The following is a 21,077-nucleotide window of genomic DNA, read 5'->3' as shown; positions in this document are numbered from 1 at the left end:
TATATTTAATTTAAATACCAAAAAACAAGAAATGGGCAGGTGAAATTATTAAAATTACCTTAAGGCCTTATCGTCTGGCCCTCTAAGAGGAAACGTCAGAATGATAAATTAAAAACTAAGAAAACGAATGAGGGAAGAAGGGAATTTTGGTTTTAGTTGGAAGAAAAGTGGGGAAAAAAAAAAAAAAAAAAAAAAAAAAAATATCTCACTGTTCAGGTGGTTTTAAATCAATGAATATCTCCAACTGGTGTTTCAGAATCTTTTGTCTACACAGGCTAGGTCGAGAGTTGTTAATAACTAACGCCTCAATAATATTGAGATGATAGTTCGACCTAGCACTGTATAGAACAGAAAACCACCCATCGGAATATTGATCGGCACACCTATTTATACTCAACAGGTGATTACCAATGGCGGACTCATGAGCTTGGGAGTGCCCGGATATTCTCGAAACCTGGTGTAGTCGAATATCCCGAGGGATATGTTGGGATATTCTCATTTCTAATCTTTGGGATGTTTTGCCAACGTAGTCAGCTCCACACTGACAAACGAATTTATAAACAACAGAGTTCTTTTGAATGGTTGGCAAAACATCTTTACGAAAAGAAGAGAAAAAGGTTCGAGTTGTGTAAACTACTCTAAGCATAGTAGCTGGAAAACAACGTTGAGTAGCAGAAGAAATCCTTTCAACAATATGAAGGCCATCAGGACCCAACCATGCACTTATGATTTGTTCACCAAACCGTCTTGATACGGAACTTGAGGAAATCACAAATATTTTTCTTAATAATGGATATCCCATTAATATAATAAAATCTACTATTGAACGTAAAATTACTACATTTAATAGTGGTAAACATATTGGTCCATCACGTTGTCCCATTTATCTAAAATTACCATGGTTGGGTCCTGATGGCCTTCATATTGTTGAAAGGATTTCTTCTGCTACTCAACGTTGTTTTCCAGCTACTATGCTTAGAGTAGTTTACACAACTCGAACCTTTTTCTCTTCTTTTCGTAAAGATGTTTTGCCAACCATTCAAAAGAACTCTGTTGTTTATAAATTCGTTTGTCAGTGTGGAGCTGACTACGTTGGCAAAACATCCCAAAGATTAGAAATGAGAATATCCCAACATATCCCTCGGGATATTCGACTACACCAGGTTTCGAGAATATCCGGGCACTCCCAAGCTCATGAGTCCGCCATTGGTAATCACCTGTTGAGTATAAATAGGTGTGCCGATCAATATTCCGATGGGTGGTTTTCTGTTCTATACAGTGCTAGGTCGAACTATCATCTCAATATTATTGAGGCGTTAGTTATTAACAACTCTCGACCTAGCCTGTGTAGACAAAAGATTCTGAAACACCAGTTGGAGATATTCATTGATTTAAAACCACCTGAACAGTGAGATATTTTTTTTTTTTTTTTTTTTTCCCCCCACTTTTCTTCCAACTGAAACCAAAATTCCCTTCTTCCCTCATTCGTTTTCTTAGTTTTTAATTTATCATTCTGACGTTTCCTCTTAGAGGGTCAGACGATAAGGCCTTAAGGTAATTTTAATAATTTCACCTGCCCATTTCTTGTTTTTTGGTATTTAAATTAAATTATGTTTCCTCTGAAATTTCTCCTTCCATTTTGCTGTACCAAAAATTTACTTATATATATATATATATATATGCAGCCGTATTATGTATCATTTTGTAGCATGTTTTTCGGTCTATCGAATTGTGTTATTCGCTACCGTTCTCAACCTCTTCATTCATTTTTTTTTTCAAGCTTTTCGACAGCATGGACAAAATTCAAATCCGCACAATTTTCTTGCTCCAGTTCAAACTAGGTCAGTTGTGATATCAATGATGAGTTTGGTTCAGAAACCACTAACAAACGTGCGGCACAATGGTGATTCAAAGAAATTTCACAATGGTGGCTTGAAGATGAAGAAGGTCACGGCCGTCGGACTGCGATTGATAACGAATATTTGCAAGCCTTAATTATAGCCGATCCTCACAAAACCACACAAGAAGTTGCTGTTAAACTAGAGTTCAACCACTCAACTGTCATTCACCATTTAAAGCAAATAGGGAGGTCATAAAAGTTGGATAAATGGGTGTCGCATGAATTGAATGGTGATCAAAAAAAATTGTGTTTTGAGGTGTCTTCTATGCTCCTCCTGTGCAACAAAAACGACCCCTTTCTCGAGTGGATTGTGACGCATGATGAGAAGTGGATTCTCTATGACAACCGGTGACGTTCGGCACAGTAGTTGGATGCTGGAGAAGCTCCACAACACTTCCTGAAACCGAAATTGCACCAAAAAAAGGTTATGGTGACTGTTTGGTGGTCTGCGGCCGGTCTCATCCATCACAGCTTCTTGAATCTTGGCAAAAGGATTACGGCGGAGAAGTACTGCTGACAAATTGACAAAATGCACCAGAAGCTCCAACGTATGTGCCAAGATTGGTCAATATGAAGGGACCAATTCTTCTCCATGACAACGCTCGCCCGCATGTTGCTCAACTGACCCTGCAGAAGCTGAACGAATTGGGCTATGAGACTGCTTCATCCACCATATTCACCAGACCTCTCGCCCACCGATTATCACTTTTTCAAGCATCTTGACAACTTCCTGCGCGAAAAATGCTTCAAAAGTTGAGATGATGCTGAATCAGTGTTCAACGACCTCATCACTACCAGAATTCCGGATTTCTATGCTTATGGGATAAATAAACATGTTTCTTGTTGGCAAAAATGTATCGATTCTAATGGTTCTTATTTCGATTAATAAAGTTTATTAAGAAAGGAGTTATGATCTTTTGAAGTTCACCATCAAAAACATTTTTGCACCAAACTAATATTTGCGTAAAAAAATTATAGTAAACACAAACCTCTTTCTATATATCTATTTATGTATGTGTATATATATTTGTTTAAAAATATTTGCCTACCAAACTCCTCTGTTAGTTTTTGGTCTACAGACATGAAACTTCATATATAGGGTATTCAAGCTCATTCGAAACTTTATATTTGGGTTTTAGCTGCAGAAAATCAGTGAAAATTAAAACAATGAAATTTGCCGGATGAAGGTCGAATGATGGCATTACGTATATGCATGCGTAACGTAATAGCTATTGGTTCTTGTTTTAATTTTTAGTTTTGCAGAAATATGTCTTCATAGCTCAGGCATTAACATCAAAGGAAAAAGAAAATCGTAAGCTAAACATTTTGGTTTTGATTCTCGGTGGTGGTGCACATTTTTTTTTTTTTAATCACTTTTTAAATCATTATTATATACTAGACTACCCGTGACCCGTTGGGTCAGTATGTTATATTAGCTATGGAATTCATGTATGAGCGTGACACTTGTGATGTAAAGAAAATAGTTTTTTTTTTTGACATAACAGAAACATTTCCATGAAAGTATATTAAAATGAAAATAGAATAGAGATAAGATTTCTATGAGTCGTTCTGTTTATTATAATTGATTATTTTTGAAAAAGAAATTACAATTACTGAATTATAAGTGGTTGGCCATACTTATAGGTAAATGTGCACTGAACAGATACCATAATACTTATTATAATTAAATTCAAATTTTGGTATATCTGCTTTTTTTTTTTTTTACATCGTTCATTTCAGTATTACGTTTAAGTTATTTTAAACCCCACTCTTCCCATGTTAAATAATAATTTCGAAATAATAACGTTAATATTTCAGTGTGAAGGTTATGTGCGCATTCACAACCGGATGTCGTAAACCGGAAAGTGGGTTACATACATCGTTACAAGGTCATTTGAGTTTTATAATTATATAGATTGGGTCCAACATAACGTAATGATAAATACGAAATCTGCATTAATCAAAATATCAGCCTGTTAGTAATTTTATAAAATCAATAATAGTTTCTCTACAGTGCAATGTAAACTACACTGTATCGTGAACTAAGTCACTGGGAGAGGCATGTGAAGCTTTCTTCTAATGCACCACAATTGATTTGATTGAAAAATGGTCGATGTCACTGATATAGATGACAATAAAAATATGAGAGTGTGAAACATTTGTTGCTCATCATTCAATCCTGGGCAACGGCAGGTCTCCTTGTCATATATATCAAGGCTGAGGCTTGTGGCTTGTGGAAGTTGGATTTCGAAAAAAAAAAAAAAAAAAATCACAGCAGAAGCATATATGCATATATGTAGTGAATAATGTTTGTAGCTCTAATTATTATTGAGCAGTATTTTATAACTACCAGGGTTTCATTCGATTAATATCTAGGAAATCACAGCCATATAATCAGAAAAAAAATATATATATATATATATATAGATATATAGATATATATATATATATATATATAGCCAGTAGAGTTTAGTTTCCTAGAAGTACATCCAATGAAACAACATGTGTTTACCAAAGAGTGCTAAATGGGTGAACAGAGCAGGTATATGAAATTTATTTATACAAACATTGATGGCTACATATGTGCATACATGTTTCTGAAATCACCTGAAGACGTAATCCCCCAACGCGGGTGATTACAGAAACATGTATGCACATATGTAGCCATCAATGTTTGTATAAATAAATTTCATATATATATATATATATATATATATATATATATATATATATATTATATATTCAATAGCATTCTAGAAAAACTTTATTCAAAATTATTTTCTATGTGAAATTCATTTGAAGTCCTGACGAGATATGGAAATGTTGAAACGTTGATCAATCCACAAAAAATTCTGACTATGTTTATATAATTTTATTTAATTATTTATAAGCTCTACACGTATATTGAGCACATTCGAAAAAAAATATTGGTTTTTAGCTCAGGTTAACAATATACTTGAACTTAATAAAATATGTATATATATAAATTGGGGAAAGTTTGTTTTCTATTAAAAAAATCTATAAAAATTGATATGAAAATCAAAGAAGGAAAAACAGAAAAGCAAAAGAAAAGCCCATAAAAAATAAATACAAATTTAAATAAAGAAAAAAGAGAAAAAGAGAAAAAAGAAAACAAAGGCAAAGGAAGAATGAAAGAAAATAAAGGAGAAAAAGAAAGGAAAAAGAAAAACAATGAACATGTTTACATGAAAACACAACACAAAAATAACTTCAAATCATGCAACAAAAAACTTTTACCACAACAATAAAAATAATTCTTAAGATGTTTTTTCTGGTGCTACCGAATCAGGCTGTTTGAAGATATTGGCTAACATTGATGCTTTTCGTTTTTCTACTTCCTTTTGCAAAACTAAATTATGTTCTGCAAAACCAAAAACAAAATCAACCCACTGTTTTCCTTCTTCCCATTTGCCATTTCTGACTAGTTCCCTAAATTAAAATGTACCAAACATTAATACTGTGACCCTTTTTCCCTCTCCCATTGCAAAACTCATTCATGTTCTGCAGGGCAGGAAACAAAAACGATAAAATCCACTATAAAACAACCAAACCAAACACTATGACTAGCGATTGAAGATACAAAAAGAGTTTGAAGAATAAAAACCTTCTACAAAATAACTGGATGCAACATGAATAATATTTCCAAAATAACTGGATTCGGCATTAAATAATCCAAAAAGGGTTGATATGCCCTAAAACAACCAAACCAAACTCTCCAAATAAATATTCGAAGATATAAAGAACTTGAAACATAAATACTATTTCCAAAATAACTGGATTCAGCGTTAAATAACTCGAAAACGATTGATATGCCATAAAACAACCAAACCAAACTAAGATGTTTTTAGAAAAAAACAAAAACAAAAAAAAACACTGAAAATTGACATCCAAAAATGCAAATAAGAAACAAGGAGAAAGCACTAAACGTTGGAAAATTCACTAATCAACTTATTTGGGTCACGACTCAAACTACTGTTCGCATCTTGAGTGTTACTTGAACAATGTTTCGGTCAATATAACCTCCGGCCTTCTTTAAGTGTCTCCTGTTGAACTCTGAAATATGCATGGAATTTCGAACAGAACCAATTATTTAATCCACAGCGGTAGCATGCCCTTGTTCTATCAGCTATGACCAGGTAGAAGTCCTTGCGAACCCATAGCACAGTGGATAGTGCATTTAGTGAAATTCAGTTGTAAAAGTCACATTCCTGGAGATTGAAGGTTCAATCTTCAGTGCGGGTGACCCAAAAATACAACCGTGAATTACTTAGTACTTCTACCCAGTTATGACTGACAGACGAGGAGCATGGGTCACTCTGCACAGAATTTTAAACAGAACTCTTTATTTTATCCATACTTTGACAGAAAGATTGCAGAGTTTGACAAGATACACTTGGAAAAGACTACATTGACTGAAATGTGATGAAACTAACACTCAAGATGAGAACAGTAATTCAAAGAATCCAAATAATATGAATAATCAATCCTCACCTAAAAAATTCAAACCCATTTTTTTTTTTAGAATGAACAAACCCAGCCATTCATCTTTCATTTACCAACTGAACCGATAGGAAAACAGTAAAGTAAAAAAAAAAAAAATCATTCACAACGTTGTCATTCTAAAGCAGGATTAAAATCATTGCCATTGTTTGCAGTTGAACAGAAATGTACCCCCCCCTCATAACGTTTACATTTAATTGAGGAAATAAGATAGTATATGTATATTCATTCTTTTAAGATAATTAATTTTAAAAATTAACTACCAGTGTTTAAAAAGAACAATTCTTGCTACAATTTAAATGTAAAGTTTCCTCCCATTATATATATATATATATATATATATATATATATATATATATATATATATACATTTTATTTTATATTACCGTATCTTTCTGTTAAGTTACATTATTGTTTCAGCTACTTGGCCGTTTTTTTTGGGGGGCCGTCTGTAGCATCCTCAGACTTTTACAGAAATGTTCGCTATTTCCACTATATATATATATATATATATATATATATATATATATATATATATATATATATATATATATATATATATATATTCATTCAGGTAGGTCGATTTTGAAACTATAAAAAGTCACATTTAAAGAAAGCTGCAAAATAATGTCAAAAGTTACAAGAAATAGTTTTCTTCAAAACTTTATAATTTTTTTTTTTTTTTTTTTTTTTAGAAATCCAACGATTTTATCATGGTATACATGTCACTGCTTGAATAAAATCTGGGTCTTAAATAATAATTAATAATAATAATAATAATAATAATAATAATAATAATAATAATAATAATAATAATAATAATAATATACACTTAATGATGTTTTTAAGTTTATTATTTCTTTTATTTAGAAATTAAATGAAAATATTAAAAAAAAAAAAAAAAAAAGTAATGAAACGTGATAGTATTTAATTTGATATACAAATTTATATCGTTTTCTTCATATTTGTACCGTTTTATTTACTGGATATTTTTATGCTATTCACCGGTTGAAGTTACCTCTCTTTAACCAAGCGTTTGCAGTCTATGTTTACTGTTTACATTTTTTTAATTATCAGAAATATTTGTTGAAATTTTCATTAAAATAAAGTTAACTATTAAAATATACAAGTTATATAACTGTCTTTAGTTTTTTATATTTTTTAAGTTAGTGTTTATTCATTAAAAATCCTATTTACGAGCTAATCTCCCCCTAAATGTTTACCTTGAGTTTACTGTTTACACTGTTAATAATCAAGAATATCTCTTGAATGTTTCTTAAAATAGACTTGAGTATTCAAAATACACCTTAGATAATTATTCTAATTTGTTTATATTTTTTAAATTAGTGTTTATCAATTAAAAAAAAAAACTACCAGTTTTAAGTCATGACAGCTATCGTGTACAATGCAATGAAGAAAATTGCTAGACTTAGAACATGCACTTGTTCGCTACAAAGTATATTATTTTCTATTTTTGTTTTTCCAAGGTCTTTGTGAGACAACCTTATATCAAAACCAATTTTCCGTATTTTTACTTTATTTAAACTTATATGGGGGTGTCTTCAATAAGGTTCCAAATTTTTTTTTTTTTTTTTTTGTACAGGCATTTAAAAATTTTTTTTTTTTTTGTACAGGCATTTAAAAATTTTTTTTTTTTTTTTGTACAGGCATTTAAAATTTTTTTTTTTTTTTTTTGTACAGGCATTTAAAATGCAATGAAGAAAATTGCTAGACTTAGAACATGCACTTTGTCCGTTCAAAGTATATTATTTTCTATTTTTGTTTTTCCAAGGTCTTTGTGAGACAACCTTATAACAAAACCAATTTTCCGTATTTATACTTTATTTAAACTTATATGGGGGTGTCTTCAATAAGGTTCCAAATTTTTTTTTTTTTTTTTTTGTACAGGCATTTAAAATTGTCGCAAACTCTTGAAAATTCAGTATGTTATTGCTATACATCTTTTGATGACTACTCAATGTTTATGATTTCAGGTTCAAATAAGCAGCTACATAAGGAATTGGAATACACCCTACTAAAGCCTGATTGTCACAGCTAGCGAATTTCAAAAATGCAATCTGGACGTGAGGACACTTTAAAAGAACAATATGCTATAAAATTCTGTTTTAAACTTAGAAAAAATTGCCACAGAAACGTATGGAATGTTTCAGACTGCTTTTGGACCATCTTGCATGAATCGAGCATCAGTTTTTGAGTGGCATAAAAGATTCAAGGAAGGCAGGGAGTCTGTGAGGGATGATGGAAGGTGTGGGAGGAGTAAGGATGTCAGAACACCAGAGTTGATTGGCCAAATAAAGAATTTCATGGATAAGGATCATCGTGTCTATAGAGATAATAGGTGCACAGTTTGATGTCAGTGTGGGAACTGTTCACACAATTATTCGCAAGGAACTGAAGATGTGGAAGATTCGCATAGCGTTTGTCCCAAGGGTGTTCAGAAAAGATCAGAAAAAAAGACGTCATGACAGCCAGGAGATGGTCAAGCTGATCAATTCAGATCCTCACCCTCCCTATAGTCTAGACCTTGCTCCCTGTATACATACACACACAGTAGAACCTTCGGATACTGTATTAATATGTTCCAGGGTTGATGAAATTGCTATATGTTGGAGCCTCAGCAAAATTTTATACAGTACATATTAAAAATTAGTAACAAGATACAGTACATTATACATAACACCGTAAGGCGGGGGAAATACCATAACCAGGAGCCGGAAAAACATTGAATTCCACATCATAACCTTTTAAAGAACGTATCTCGGGGCCACTGTATCCCGGGGTTCCAGTGTGTGTGTGTGTGTGTAGGCAAGGCAGGACACCATTTGAACTTGAATACCTAATATTAATATGGGCGATATTATTGTTGTAACATGTAAAGTTGACAGGGCAAAGACTAACGTGAAAATAACTGGCAACAAAACCATGAAATGTTGAAAATCTGAAATGTATTGATGTTGATGGAAGAATGGATAAGAACACATTGCTTTATACGGAAATTGTGGAGGAAAATGGACAGAAAGCTATGAAAAAAAAATAAATAAGGGATGAGAATGCTATTTAACTTTTAAAAAAAGAGAAACCATATGAAAGTAGAGTGCTGCAACAGGTGCTGTTCATGCAGAGCAAGTGGTGGAAGTTTTGCATTAATTCAACAGTGAGAACACTATCAAGGCTATCTTTGTTGACAACATAAATGTCAACACAGGTTGTGAAGGTGGAATGCTTGCAATTTTAGAAAAAAAAAAATTTTTTTTCTTTATCTTCACACAATTGGTTGCTCTTTGTAACATAATAAACTACCTTTAAGAGCCCTTTTTAAAAACATGGAAGGTCACATAAGAGGCCTTACAACATTCAATGTCCTCCCTGGGGAAATTGTTTAAATGATTGGTATCTGAGGTAAATCATGGCATTTTCCACTATTAGCAGTCCTCTCAGACGCCTGTATGAATACACAGTAGTTTTTTGGGGTTTTTTTTTTTTTTTTTTTACAAAGGAGTCACCACTTATCTAGACTCAGAGGCCACTCGAGGATAAGGGTTAATGAGTGTATGGTAGTTAATGGGACAATATTGTAGTAATCATTAGAAGTGGAAATTTGATAAACTGAATTACTTAAGGGGACAGCTCATTAGAACTTGTTTACATTAGACTTGAAGATGACCATATTGTAGTCAGCTGGAAAGCAGGAAAATGGAACAGAGTTCCACAGGTGTGCAGTTCTAAGAAAGAAGCTTTGTTCATGGAATCAATGTTTAGGTTTAGGCACAGATAAAGAGTTGGGAAAATTATTGATGGTGGTTTCAGCTAGACAAGCTTAATCATTAGTTTTTCTAGAGGGACCTCTATTTTGTCTCTAGAGACAGTAAGAGTGCCTGCCCATGTAATTGCGAAGCAAGGATTGTGCAATCTCAAACCTCACCTCTCCCAAGTCGGCACTGCCTAATTCCAGTGTCAAGGAAAAGTCGAAAATGACTGGAAACAATTCTGAGATAATTGGAGAGCTCTAGAGGTAAAGTGGACTGGGTATGCCTCCTGGATCATGCATTTATGGACTTGTGATGCATACTCACAAAGGCTCTCATTAAAATAAAACTGCACAGTTTAATATATTTTATTTATTTTAGTTAATGTAATTAATATCAATTTTATAAAATAAAAGGACACTTCCCGATTTTAAATATTAAAATTATTTGGTTTCCACACTAATGTTCAAGCAATTCTTGCAAAAACAAGAAATTTTAAGTATATTTTTGTCTATGACCTTTGATATCAAATACTAAAAAAAATATTGAAGTATTTTATCTACTTTTATGCTGGAGTAATTAATAGGTCCATACACAACTTTCAGTAAATGAGATTTTTTAATATTTTAAGAACAGTGAAAAACAAAAATCAACCTACCCTTATTTTTATATATATATATTTAAATATTTTTTGCAGGGTACAAAATTTATATATATTAAGACTCTGAGACCTTCTCTTTGCAAACAAAAAGAGAATCTCTTAGGGCTTAATCTAGTTTCTATTTAATAATTAATCACCCCCCCCCTTTTTGTATACATATATTCCCCCTACATTTTCATCTCCGATTCATTGTCCCCCCCCCCCGCCTTTTCTTTTTAAAACGTAATTAAGCTCGATTTTAGCTCTATTGAGCGAGCTTCAAAACCGGTCAGCTGACGCATTCATTTTTATTTTTTAATTTCACAATGTAAAATAAAGAATGTTTTCAAACAAGTTTAAATTTGGTCTTTATATAGCCATAATATATATTTCTGTAATTATTACTATGATAATTTTTAAATATCTACGGACACTAGAGTTTCATTCTTTCAGGAATCATCAGTGCAGGGTGTCATAATTACAACCAGTCTGGAGATTCGAACCAAGCATTTAAGCCATCTCTGATTCCATTAGCAAGGACCAAACTGCACGGTAAACTTTAACCGTGAGAAATATCACTAAAATTTAAACATTTATTATTAAATGTCGAGATGTCCGTCCACGGTGATCTAATGATTATAACATCATGATCTGCACATGTGAGCTTAAGTGACCAACTTTTATTTCAACTTTAAAGTGTTCAGCAATATATATATATATATATATATATAAATGAGGTGACAAATGAAGAAAAACTATGTAGAAAATATGAACACAAAAACATTCAAATTTTAACCCTATCACATCAACACAATACTGTCATGTTTGCAACATTGATGAAACCCAGCATGCCCTGAAAACAGAATTAATGAGTACAAAATCTCGTGCCATACACCAAAAGTTCACTAATCACACACATTGTGCCCCCCCCCCAACTACTTTTTTGTTGTTTTTGTTAAAACTATGTCAGGATTTTTATTCCAATCAAAAAGGATATATGTATGAATACAAAATTATGCGCATCTTTTTTTTTTTTTTTTTTTTTAAAAGATGGTCATCAATTGAAAATAATTCTAATCCAGACAAATTATTTTTCTGGATAAAGTTAAATCGAATTATATATTATTCTTAACATGTTGCAAGGAACCACAAAAAAAACTGATAAACTTGAATACAAAATCTTATTTTTCAGAAAGAGAGCTATTGATAGTAATGAAGTGATAAAGAGACTAACTTTACTTTATATATTCGATATATATAATTTTAAGATTGTCATTATAATCTATCAGATAGCAGATGCGGCAACACTAATATTGTATGAGGTGCAACAGGTGCACTACAAAATACAACAACGATGCAAGAAAAAAAAAAGAGAGAAATCGTGCGTGTATCCGTACAAGGGTGCTGGACGTGTCAAGATGTGTAAATAAAAACAAGTCGCGTTACAACAAAAAAAGCATGCAACAAGCAAATAAAATTGAGAAAAAATACGATGAGTATGGTTACTTTTTTTTTTTTAAACCAAAAAGAAAAATGAAAATAATAGAATTAAGAAACAAGGCTGGTTTGAAAAAACTGAACAACAAAAAATAAAGGTAAAAAAAAAGGAAATTAAGAGAAGAGCAGGCAGATACTAATGTTGTCGTGCCATACTAACATCGTTTCCACCTGTAGTCGTATTCATCCTCTGAATGTGATCGCTCTGTGGAGGGAAGACACGGAAGAGTAAAAAGAAAATTGTAAGTTTTCGTTTTAAAGAATTAAATTTTTTTAAATTTCGTTTTAAAGAATTAAATAAAAAAAAAATTTGGTTTTAAAGAATTGAATAAAAAAAATTTGATTTTAAAGAATTAAATAAAAAAAAATTCGTTTTAAAGAATTAAATAAAAAAAATTTCGTTTTAAAGAATTAAATAAAAAAAATTTCGTTTTAAATAATTAAATAAAAAAAATTTCGTTTTAAAGAATTAAATAAAAAAATTTTCGTTTTAAAAGAATTAAATAAAAAAAATTTCGTTTTAAAGAATTAAATAAAAAAAATTTCGTTTTAAAGAATTAAATGAAAAAAAATTTCGTTTTAAAGAATTAAATGAAAAAAAATTTCGTTTTAAAGAATTAAATGAAAAAAAATTTCGTTTTAAAGAATTAAATGAAAAAAAATTTCGTTTTAAAGAATTAAATAAAAAAATTCTGTTTTAAAGAATTAAATAAAAAAATTCTGTTTTAAAGAATTAAATAAAAAAATTCTGTTTTAAAGAATTAAATAAAAAAATTCTGTTTTAAAGAATTAAATAAAAAAATTCTGTTTTAAAGAATTAAATAAAAAATTAATTTTTTTTTTTTTTTAACTTACTTGCTTTATTTTATTTATTTATTTTTTTTTTTTTCACTATATAAATTCATTTATTGGGGGGTAAATTTGTGCAGATTTAACAAGGAAGTGGGATGTGGTAAAAGTAAAAGGCAAGTGGGTGGTGGGAGGAAACGTAGGATAAAGGATAGAATTAAGGATTTCAGAGGAAGGTAGAAGAAAATAATAGAAGGATAGAGAGTGAAAAGGAAACAAGAACGTAGCTGAGAGAGAGAGAGAGAGAGAGAGAGAGAGAGAGAGAGAGAGAGAGAGGAAAAAAAGGGAAAAGGAAGGACTGGAAAGGGAGAAACAGCAGTCAGAAAGAGACAGGGTAAGAAGGAATGGAAAATAGACCAGGAAAAAAAGGAAGGATCAGGGAGAAAGAAAGGCATGAAAGAGACAGGGAGAAAGGAAGGAAAGAAAAGGACACGGAGAAAGAAAGGAAAGAAAAGGATAGGGAGAAAGAAAGGAAAGAAAAGGATAGGGAGAAAGAAAGGAAAGAAAAGGACAGGGAGAAAGAAAGGAAAGAAAAGGACAGGGAGAAAGAAAGGAAAGAAAAGGACAGGGAGAAAGAAAGGAAAGAAAAGGACAGGGAGAAAGAAAGGAAAGAAAAGGACAGGGAGAAAGAAAGGAAAGAAAAGGACAGGGAGAAAGAAAGGAAAGAAAAGGACAGGGAGAAAGAAAGGAAAGAAAAGGACAGGGAGAAAGAAAGGAAAGAAAAGGATAGGGAGAAAGAAAGGAAAGAAAAGGACAGGGAGAAAGAAAGGAAAGAAAGGGACCGGGAGAAAGAAAGAAAAGAAAAGGACAGGGAGAAAGAAAGAAAAGAAAAGGACAGGGAGAAAGAAAGGAAAGAAAAGGACAGGGAGAAAGAAAGGAAAGAAAGAAAAGGAAGAAAGAAACAGAAAAAAAGATAAGTAAAGGAACAAGGAAAAAGAAAGGTATGAAAATGACAGGGAGAAAGGGAACGGAAAAAAGGGAAAAGAAGAAAGAAAGGAAAGAAAAGGATAGGAAGAAAAGGATAGGAAAAAGGAGAAAGGAAAAAATGGACAGGGAAGAAGAAAAAAATAAAGAGCAAAAGAAACGGTGGAACGAGGAATAAAGATGAAATCATTTAATCCTTAAAAAAATATATTCACAAGAATTTCAATAATAAATTTGTACCTTTGTTTTGTCCATATGTTATCTTTCACACTGGCCCAACTTATAATTGTGTTGCACGATTATTTTCAAGTTCCCCAAATAAATTCATACAACCAATGATTAGACTTGATTTCACAGACGAAACATCTTCAGCATGAAACGAAAGACCTGGTGTGTTTATTTATTAGCAGTAACTCGTCATCCACAAAATTGTTCCATACGTTATGATAAACGAAACATAAAAATAAATCCATGAAAAAAAAGATTATGTTTCTGAAATTTTGAGATAACGGCTGATAATTTATATTATTTGGATTGTTCAAATTACTGCTCTCATCTTCATATTCTTACAACGTTTTAGCTGATGTAAACTCCAACCTTCTTCAGGTGTATCTTGTCAAACTAAGGAATCTATAAAATTTTAAATGAAACCATTTATTTAACCCATGGGGCAGTATATTCTTGTTCGGTCAGCCATGACCAAGTAGAAGTCTTAAATAATTAACAATTGTATTTTTTGTTATCGACTACACTGAAGATTAATCCTTTAACTTCCAGAAGAGTGTCACAATTGAATTTTATTTAGTGGTTCCTTGCATTCAACAGAAAGATTTCAGAGTTTGACAAGATACACCTGAAGAAGGCTGGAGGTTATGTCAGCCAAAACGTTGTGCAAATAAAACCCAAGGGTAATGATCCGAATAACACAAAGTATATTCTGCCTGATTTTCAAATCTATTGTAATTTTTATTCTCTACTAAAATCAGTCCAATTTATCTAAATAATATTCTGTTTCTTTCCTCCTTCCTTCCCTAGTTTGTACATTACACTTTGAAAAAGTAGAGTTAAACTTCAGACTACACAGTGTTCCAATATGTGTGTGTGTGTGTATATATATATATATATATATATATGCAGCAATTAAGCTACGCAGAATATTCCACGTTTCATTCTCATGAGAATTCAGCAGGTGTGCGAATTCTCACAAGAATGAAATGCAGAATATTTTGTGTAGCTTAATTGCCATATATATTTTTATAATAACTTACTACCTAGCTCTACCTATGTATTGAGCACTGTTAAAGTAAATACTGAAAATTTACGTATAAAATTAAGTAGTCATGTATATATATATATATATATATATATATATATATATATATATATATATATATATTTTAAAAAAGCTTAGAGTAAAAAAAAAAAATTTTCTTTTTTTTTTTTTTTAAATATAAAGAATGCAGTTAAAATTCCCAGAAAAAAATAAATAAAATAAATATATATAAGGATGAAAAAAGTAAACTTTAACCAAAACTTTTTAATTAGAAAACAGGGATCCTCAGCTGTTTACTATGTAGCTGTTTCGGAGATTTAAAAACAGGACAGGAGATTTAAATATGTGGCTCTCCAGTGGATAATACTACTTCCCCAATAAGAAAATGTAGAATACGGTTAGTATTTATACTAATCTAAAAATCATAAAAACTATTAATAATATATATAAGTAAATTTTACAAGATTACAAGACATATATATACACACACTCTTTTTTGTTTTTACATAAGCAGTAATATGTTGTTACACAGTCATGAGCATGTTTCAGTCAGCTAGTTACGAATAACTAGAGACCTCCTCAGGCAATACAGCTTATACAAAAGCAAAGTTTGCAATGTAAATATCAGGTCTTCCTCATCACGAAACACGCTCATGACTGTGTAGCAACATATTACTGCTTATGTAAAAACAAATAAAGGGTATACCCTGCTTTACTTGGTATTGTGTGCGCTTGTTAAACTTCATTGGTTACATAATCTCTGGAAAACAATAACCTCAGATTATCTATCTATATATCTGTTTTAACAAAAACCAAGACTTCAAAGAATGAATTGATAGCAACATTGTTAGTTACAATTGTTTCAAGACCATTTGGACAAATTCAAACATTATGTCGTTTGAAAATTTTCACAAGAACAGCTTTTCTGCAGACTTATTGAATAAAAAACACTTTAACAATAAAAATAATAAAACATTATGGAAACGATTTCCCTTATGAGGAAAAGAAAACAAGCGAAACTATTTTACCTCTATCGTCTTCTTGCAAAGTATTTTTTTTTAAGATTTATATATCTACCTATTTTCATATCTATATTTATATATATATATATATATATATATATATATATATATATATATATATATATATATATAAAGGAGATCGTTAAACTATGATCAAGAAAGAATGATAATGGCCGCTGAAGATCAGAGCTTGATGACCAATGCTTTTAAAAAGATGAGTGGTCTCAGCAACAAGTGCAGGTTCTGCCACACAGAAGTAGAGAGTCTGAGCCACCTGATATTCAGTGGTAAAGTTCTGCTGGGCAACAGCTATTATACACTGCAACACAATGGAGTGTGCAAATATCTCCATTGAAAAATCTGTAAAACGCTGAATATCCAGTGTAGCAGAAAATCGTTGGAACATATACAAGAAAGAACAGTTAGAAATAAGTCCATTATGCCTATGAAATTTCTACAGCTACATATCTAGAAAACAGAGTTGTTAAGACTGATATAGTTATATGGAACAAAAGGAAGAAAGTAGCAACCCTAGTTAAAGTGTCCGTAATGATGCTTGGCTTAAGGCTGAGAGGATTGGTTGTTTTTGTTTTACGGCATATCAACCCTTTTCGGATTATTTAATGCCGAATCCAAAGATTTTGAAGAAAAATTCTTTTAATAGAATATATTTGTTGTTTTCACGTCGGTTTCTATTCAACCCATAGTTGGGACCCTAACAGATACTACCACTCCGGGTCAGAGTGGACCTGGGAGCAATGGTAATTAAAGGGTGGCTCCATACTCTCCAAAGCCCACAAGCTGGGGCCTTACCACTAGATATAGTTTAAGGTCATATCCAGGACCCCCATTAAGGGACTTTTACCCTTTGCAAGGGGGCAGTCGGTGTATTCTAATGCCCCACCGACAGGGCCAGGCTGAGAGGAAGAAAAAGGCCAAATACAATTTTTGAAGGCCTAACAGCTTCAAAAAAGGCCAAATTCGCAAAATTTGGCTTTAAAAAGGCCAAGAATATCAGAATGACCTCCCATTTGATATAGCCTTGTTTTCAAATATAATTATAATACATGATGTTCTAATGATGTGAGAAAGAAATCCATTGTAATTTCGACTTGCAGCAGTTCTTCACCGAAGAAAGAGGTCAGCAAAGATATACATAAAAAAAGGGAGCATCCAAAAGGGAACAGGCCAAAAAAAAAGAACACTGTATACTCAGAGGTGATGGAGTGAATTAAAGATTGTCTCTTACAATGTGATTTTATTATTTGTATTGAACTATGTAGCACAATATTACTTTCTGAGTATTTATTAATACTTATAAATTTATTTCATTTGGGTCAGTTCTGTATTTAAAATACAATGGACACTATTTTCATAGAAATGTTAATGAAATCATATTTACTGCGTGTTATTTGTTTTTCTGCCCCAAAAACTAATTTTTTGCATTATCTTCAGAAAAGCATAAGCTTTATCAAAACATATTGGAATTTCTATTATTCTCTCTAGTTTTATGTATTTTCAGATGTTTTCACTTTTCTCAACCTCGTTTTTGTATTCATAACATTTCAGTCAATGCAAGCTCTGTTTTTTTTCAGGCGTGTTTTTCCAAAAGTATGAACATTCCGGATGAACTCGGGGACCTGTATCCTGTATGGAAAACTACATATATAAAAGCAAAAATGTGTGTGTGTGTGTGTGTGTGTGTGTGTGCGCGCGCGCATTTGTATGTCTCGGAAAAACTTTCGACACCGGCCACGGATTTTTGCCAGATAGGTATCCTTTACAAGCTCCAACCTTCGCCCGACAAATATCGAAAAATTGGCCAAAAACATTAATTCCTTCACCCTAAACGGGGCCCTTTTCTACAAGGAGGGTACCGAAAAAATTGTTCCTTCATTTTCTCTGCTCCTGCTACCATGACAATGACGTCATGTTTGACCTAGAAAACGTTCACGTTAGTTTAAACCACCTGCAAGTGTTTTTAAAGGTTTAATTTTATCCGTTATTAAGTGTATGTCTCTTTGGCGTAGGGGTAACATGTCGGGCATTTTTTTTTTTGCCTTAGCCTCGATGTTTCGGGTTTGAGCCTGTCTTTCTACCTAAGCTTTTTTTTCCTCTTTTACACTTTTTTTTTTTTTTTTTTTTCCCACGTTTGTTCGCTGTTTTGCTTTGTTTTGTTTTTTTCCAATTTTTTTTAACATCGTGTTTTTTTAATAATATTAAAACAGGGTCACCCTCTCACCCTCTCCTACATGCACACCTCCAAACACCCGGGCAACGCCGGGTACCCCCACTAGTCTATAACATAAATCTCACCTGCCTGTTTAAATGTATATATGTACGTAGGTATGTTTGTATGTCTTGCAAAAACTTTCGACAGAGGCGACGGATTTTCACAAGATTGGTATTATTTTGAAGCTCAATCCTTCGAACAACAAATATCAAAAAATTAGCCAAAAACATTAATTTCTTCACTCTCAACTGGGCACTTTTCTACAGGGAGGAGTCGGTTTTTTTTCGTCGATATTTTCGAAAGTCATCATCTCTTTTGATTGTCTAGCCTTAATTTAAACCTAAGTCACTTCCAGTTTGGCAATGAGCGCAACAGCTAACAGGACACATTTTTTTTTTTTTGTTCTTTTCTCCTTCGCAATACAGGTTCGGGTCTGCCTGCCTACTACCACCTTTTTTTTTTTTTTTTTTTTTTTGCTCAACCTTACATACACCTCCACTTTCTTTTCCACCTCTGCGTCATGGGTTCAAGCCTGCCTGCCTACTATAAATTGTTTTTTTTTTTTTTTTGCTCAACCAACACCTCCAAACACCCAGGCAACGCCAGGCTAGTTTGATGATAAAAGTCAAAAAGATCCCCACGTTCAACCAGAACATTCTGAAGGAACAGATACACCTGAAGGTCAGCGGTTACCTTGGCCAAAACATTGTGAATATAACGCTGAAGATGAGAATTATAGTCCGAACAATCCAAATTATCAATCTTCATCACAAAAATTCCGAAACACATTCAAGTTTATTTCTTTTCTTTTAAATGGAAATCACTCCAGACATAAGGAGCTAAAAACAAAAAAAAAAAAAAATACTACTTTAAGGTCTAAAACTTGCCAATGATATGTGTTAGATGGAATAGATTTTGGCTTTAGAATACAGCAATTCTTCTCTCTTTGTCAGAAACATCGCACCTTGAATGTGAGGACTAAAGGACAAAATAAGAGAAGCAGGAGTTACATGGCTGCTGATAGTAAACTGAAAATCTTATTTGAGCTTATTAGAAAGTAATGGTGGAGGGGGGGGGATGCTTATCTCTAATTGGCTGAGCAAATGACATGTTTGATTGGAAAGAAAGAATGTACGTTAAGTATCCAGCTAATGTTTACCTTACCTCCCTCCCACTGCAGGAAAATGTGAAGCAAAGTGGGGGATTGAAAAGCCACTGCCCAAGAGGCAGAGCACTGACCTACAAAAATGCTTGAGCAGTCCTGCTGGTATTCCCCGGTAAAGATTCCTCAGAAAATCAGCAATAAACTAATCTAGTCTCGAAGAAAGATAGTAAATCCTAAGAATGCCAACTTCCTAGAACTGTACAGAAGCATATATCAGCTTGACAGAAAAAAGGCCACCTAACTGAAACCACCCAGCGTCTAAGTGATATTAAAGACAATAGCATCCTTGATGTCAGGATAACCTCCTTTAACTATACAGTTTGTTGATAACACAACAAATACAACAGATTTTTATTTTTTAAAAAGGGAGGGGGGGGCTCTTTATTTGTTTTTACATATTTATCAACTAGCAAAGTCTTGACCTTAACCTTTGACCTTGAAAAATAGTGTGCCCCATCCCTACGTCTGAGACCATTATCATGTCAGGTTTGGTCACGATCGGTAAAGTGGTGTAAGAGTGTATATATACATAGGCTATAACCTTGACCTTTACCTTGGAAAATGGTGTGCACCATCCCTAGATGAGGGACCATCATCACGCCAGGTCTGGTCATGATCAGTCCAGTGGTGTGGGCTGTAGGAGAGTTGTACACGCAGAAAGACACACACAAAAATGCTATTAATTCTTTGTCACCAAATGTCTTCAAATTAAAGCTGGATAGACACAAGCTGGAAATTAATGTCATAGACGGGATAGGCTGTTTTTTTTTGTTTTGTTGTTTTTTTAAATCACTCTAGTCATGATCGATTTCTTTTACACATTGTCTTTATTTCTTACTTTATTAGCAGGGTGGCACCAAACCTTGCCCAGTTGAAAATGCACTTAAATATATTTTAATTCATGCAGATTTCGTATTTATCATCACAGAGCCAATTCTTTACTGATTATTATATTGTACCTAATATATATAATACTGATTTCAAAAGTTAAAAACAAAAAATGACTTGGGTGCCATCAGCTAGAATCAAAACCAAACCATTTAGCGCTCCAGCCACATTCCCTACAATTTGAGCTATCGACAGTTAAATAAGATTTACAATCAAAGCCACATCAAGCTATGAATGAATTTGCGCATGCACAAAAGTAACAGAAATGTGTCTGTAAGTACAAATGAACAGTTTGCATTTCAACTTGCCGACATATTTTCGTACGCGTTATTCATCCATCCAAACAAAGATTTTTCTCGTTATAAGCCATCATCGGCGTATGATTACTATTTCCTGTT

General features: G+C 32.5%; 1 protein-coding gene across 21 annotated transcripts in view; it reads right to left on the bottom strand.

Annotated features, from left to right (window-relative positions):
* LOC145293736 (rho guanine nucleotide exchange factor 7-like) overlaps window positions 1-21,077 on the bottom strand; it is a 624,934-nt gene that overhangs the window by 214,424 nt on the left and 389,433 nt on the right. For 16 of the 21 annotated variants that reach the window (XM_080140205.1, XM_080140207.1, XM_080140210.1 and 13 more), the window contains one exon: window positions 12,486-12,530. The exons of the other annotated variants lie outside the window; for them this stretch is intronic. In XM_080140205.1, coding sequence (XP_079996331.1) covers window positions 12,486-12,530 — 45 coding nt within the window. The remainder of the gene's footprint in view (window positions 1-12,485; window positions 12,531-21,077) is intronic. 21 annotated transcript variants of the gene reach the window in all.

Source organism: Euprymna scolopes, chromosome 15, assembly GCF_053919585.1.
Source record: "Euprymna scolopes isolate OS-2025 chromosome 15, ASM5391958v1, whole genome shotgun sequence".
Classification (NCBI taxonomy): Eukaryota; Metazoa; Mollusca; class Cephalopoda; order Sepiida; family Sepiolidae; genus Euprymna; species Euprymna scolopes.
Note: the sequence above shows the minus strand (reverse complement) of the source record. Positions and strands in the feature narration are given on the sequence as shown.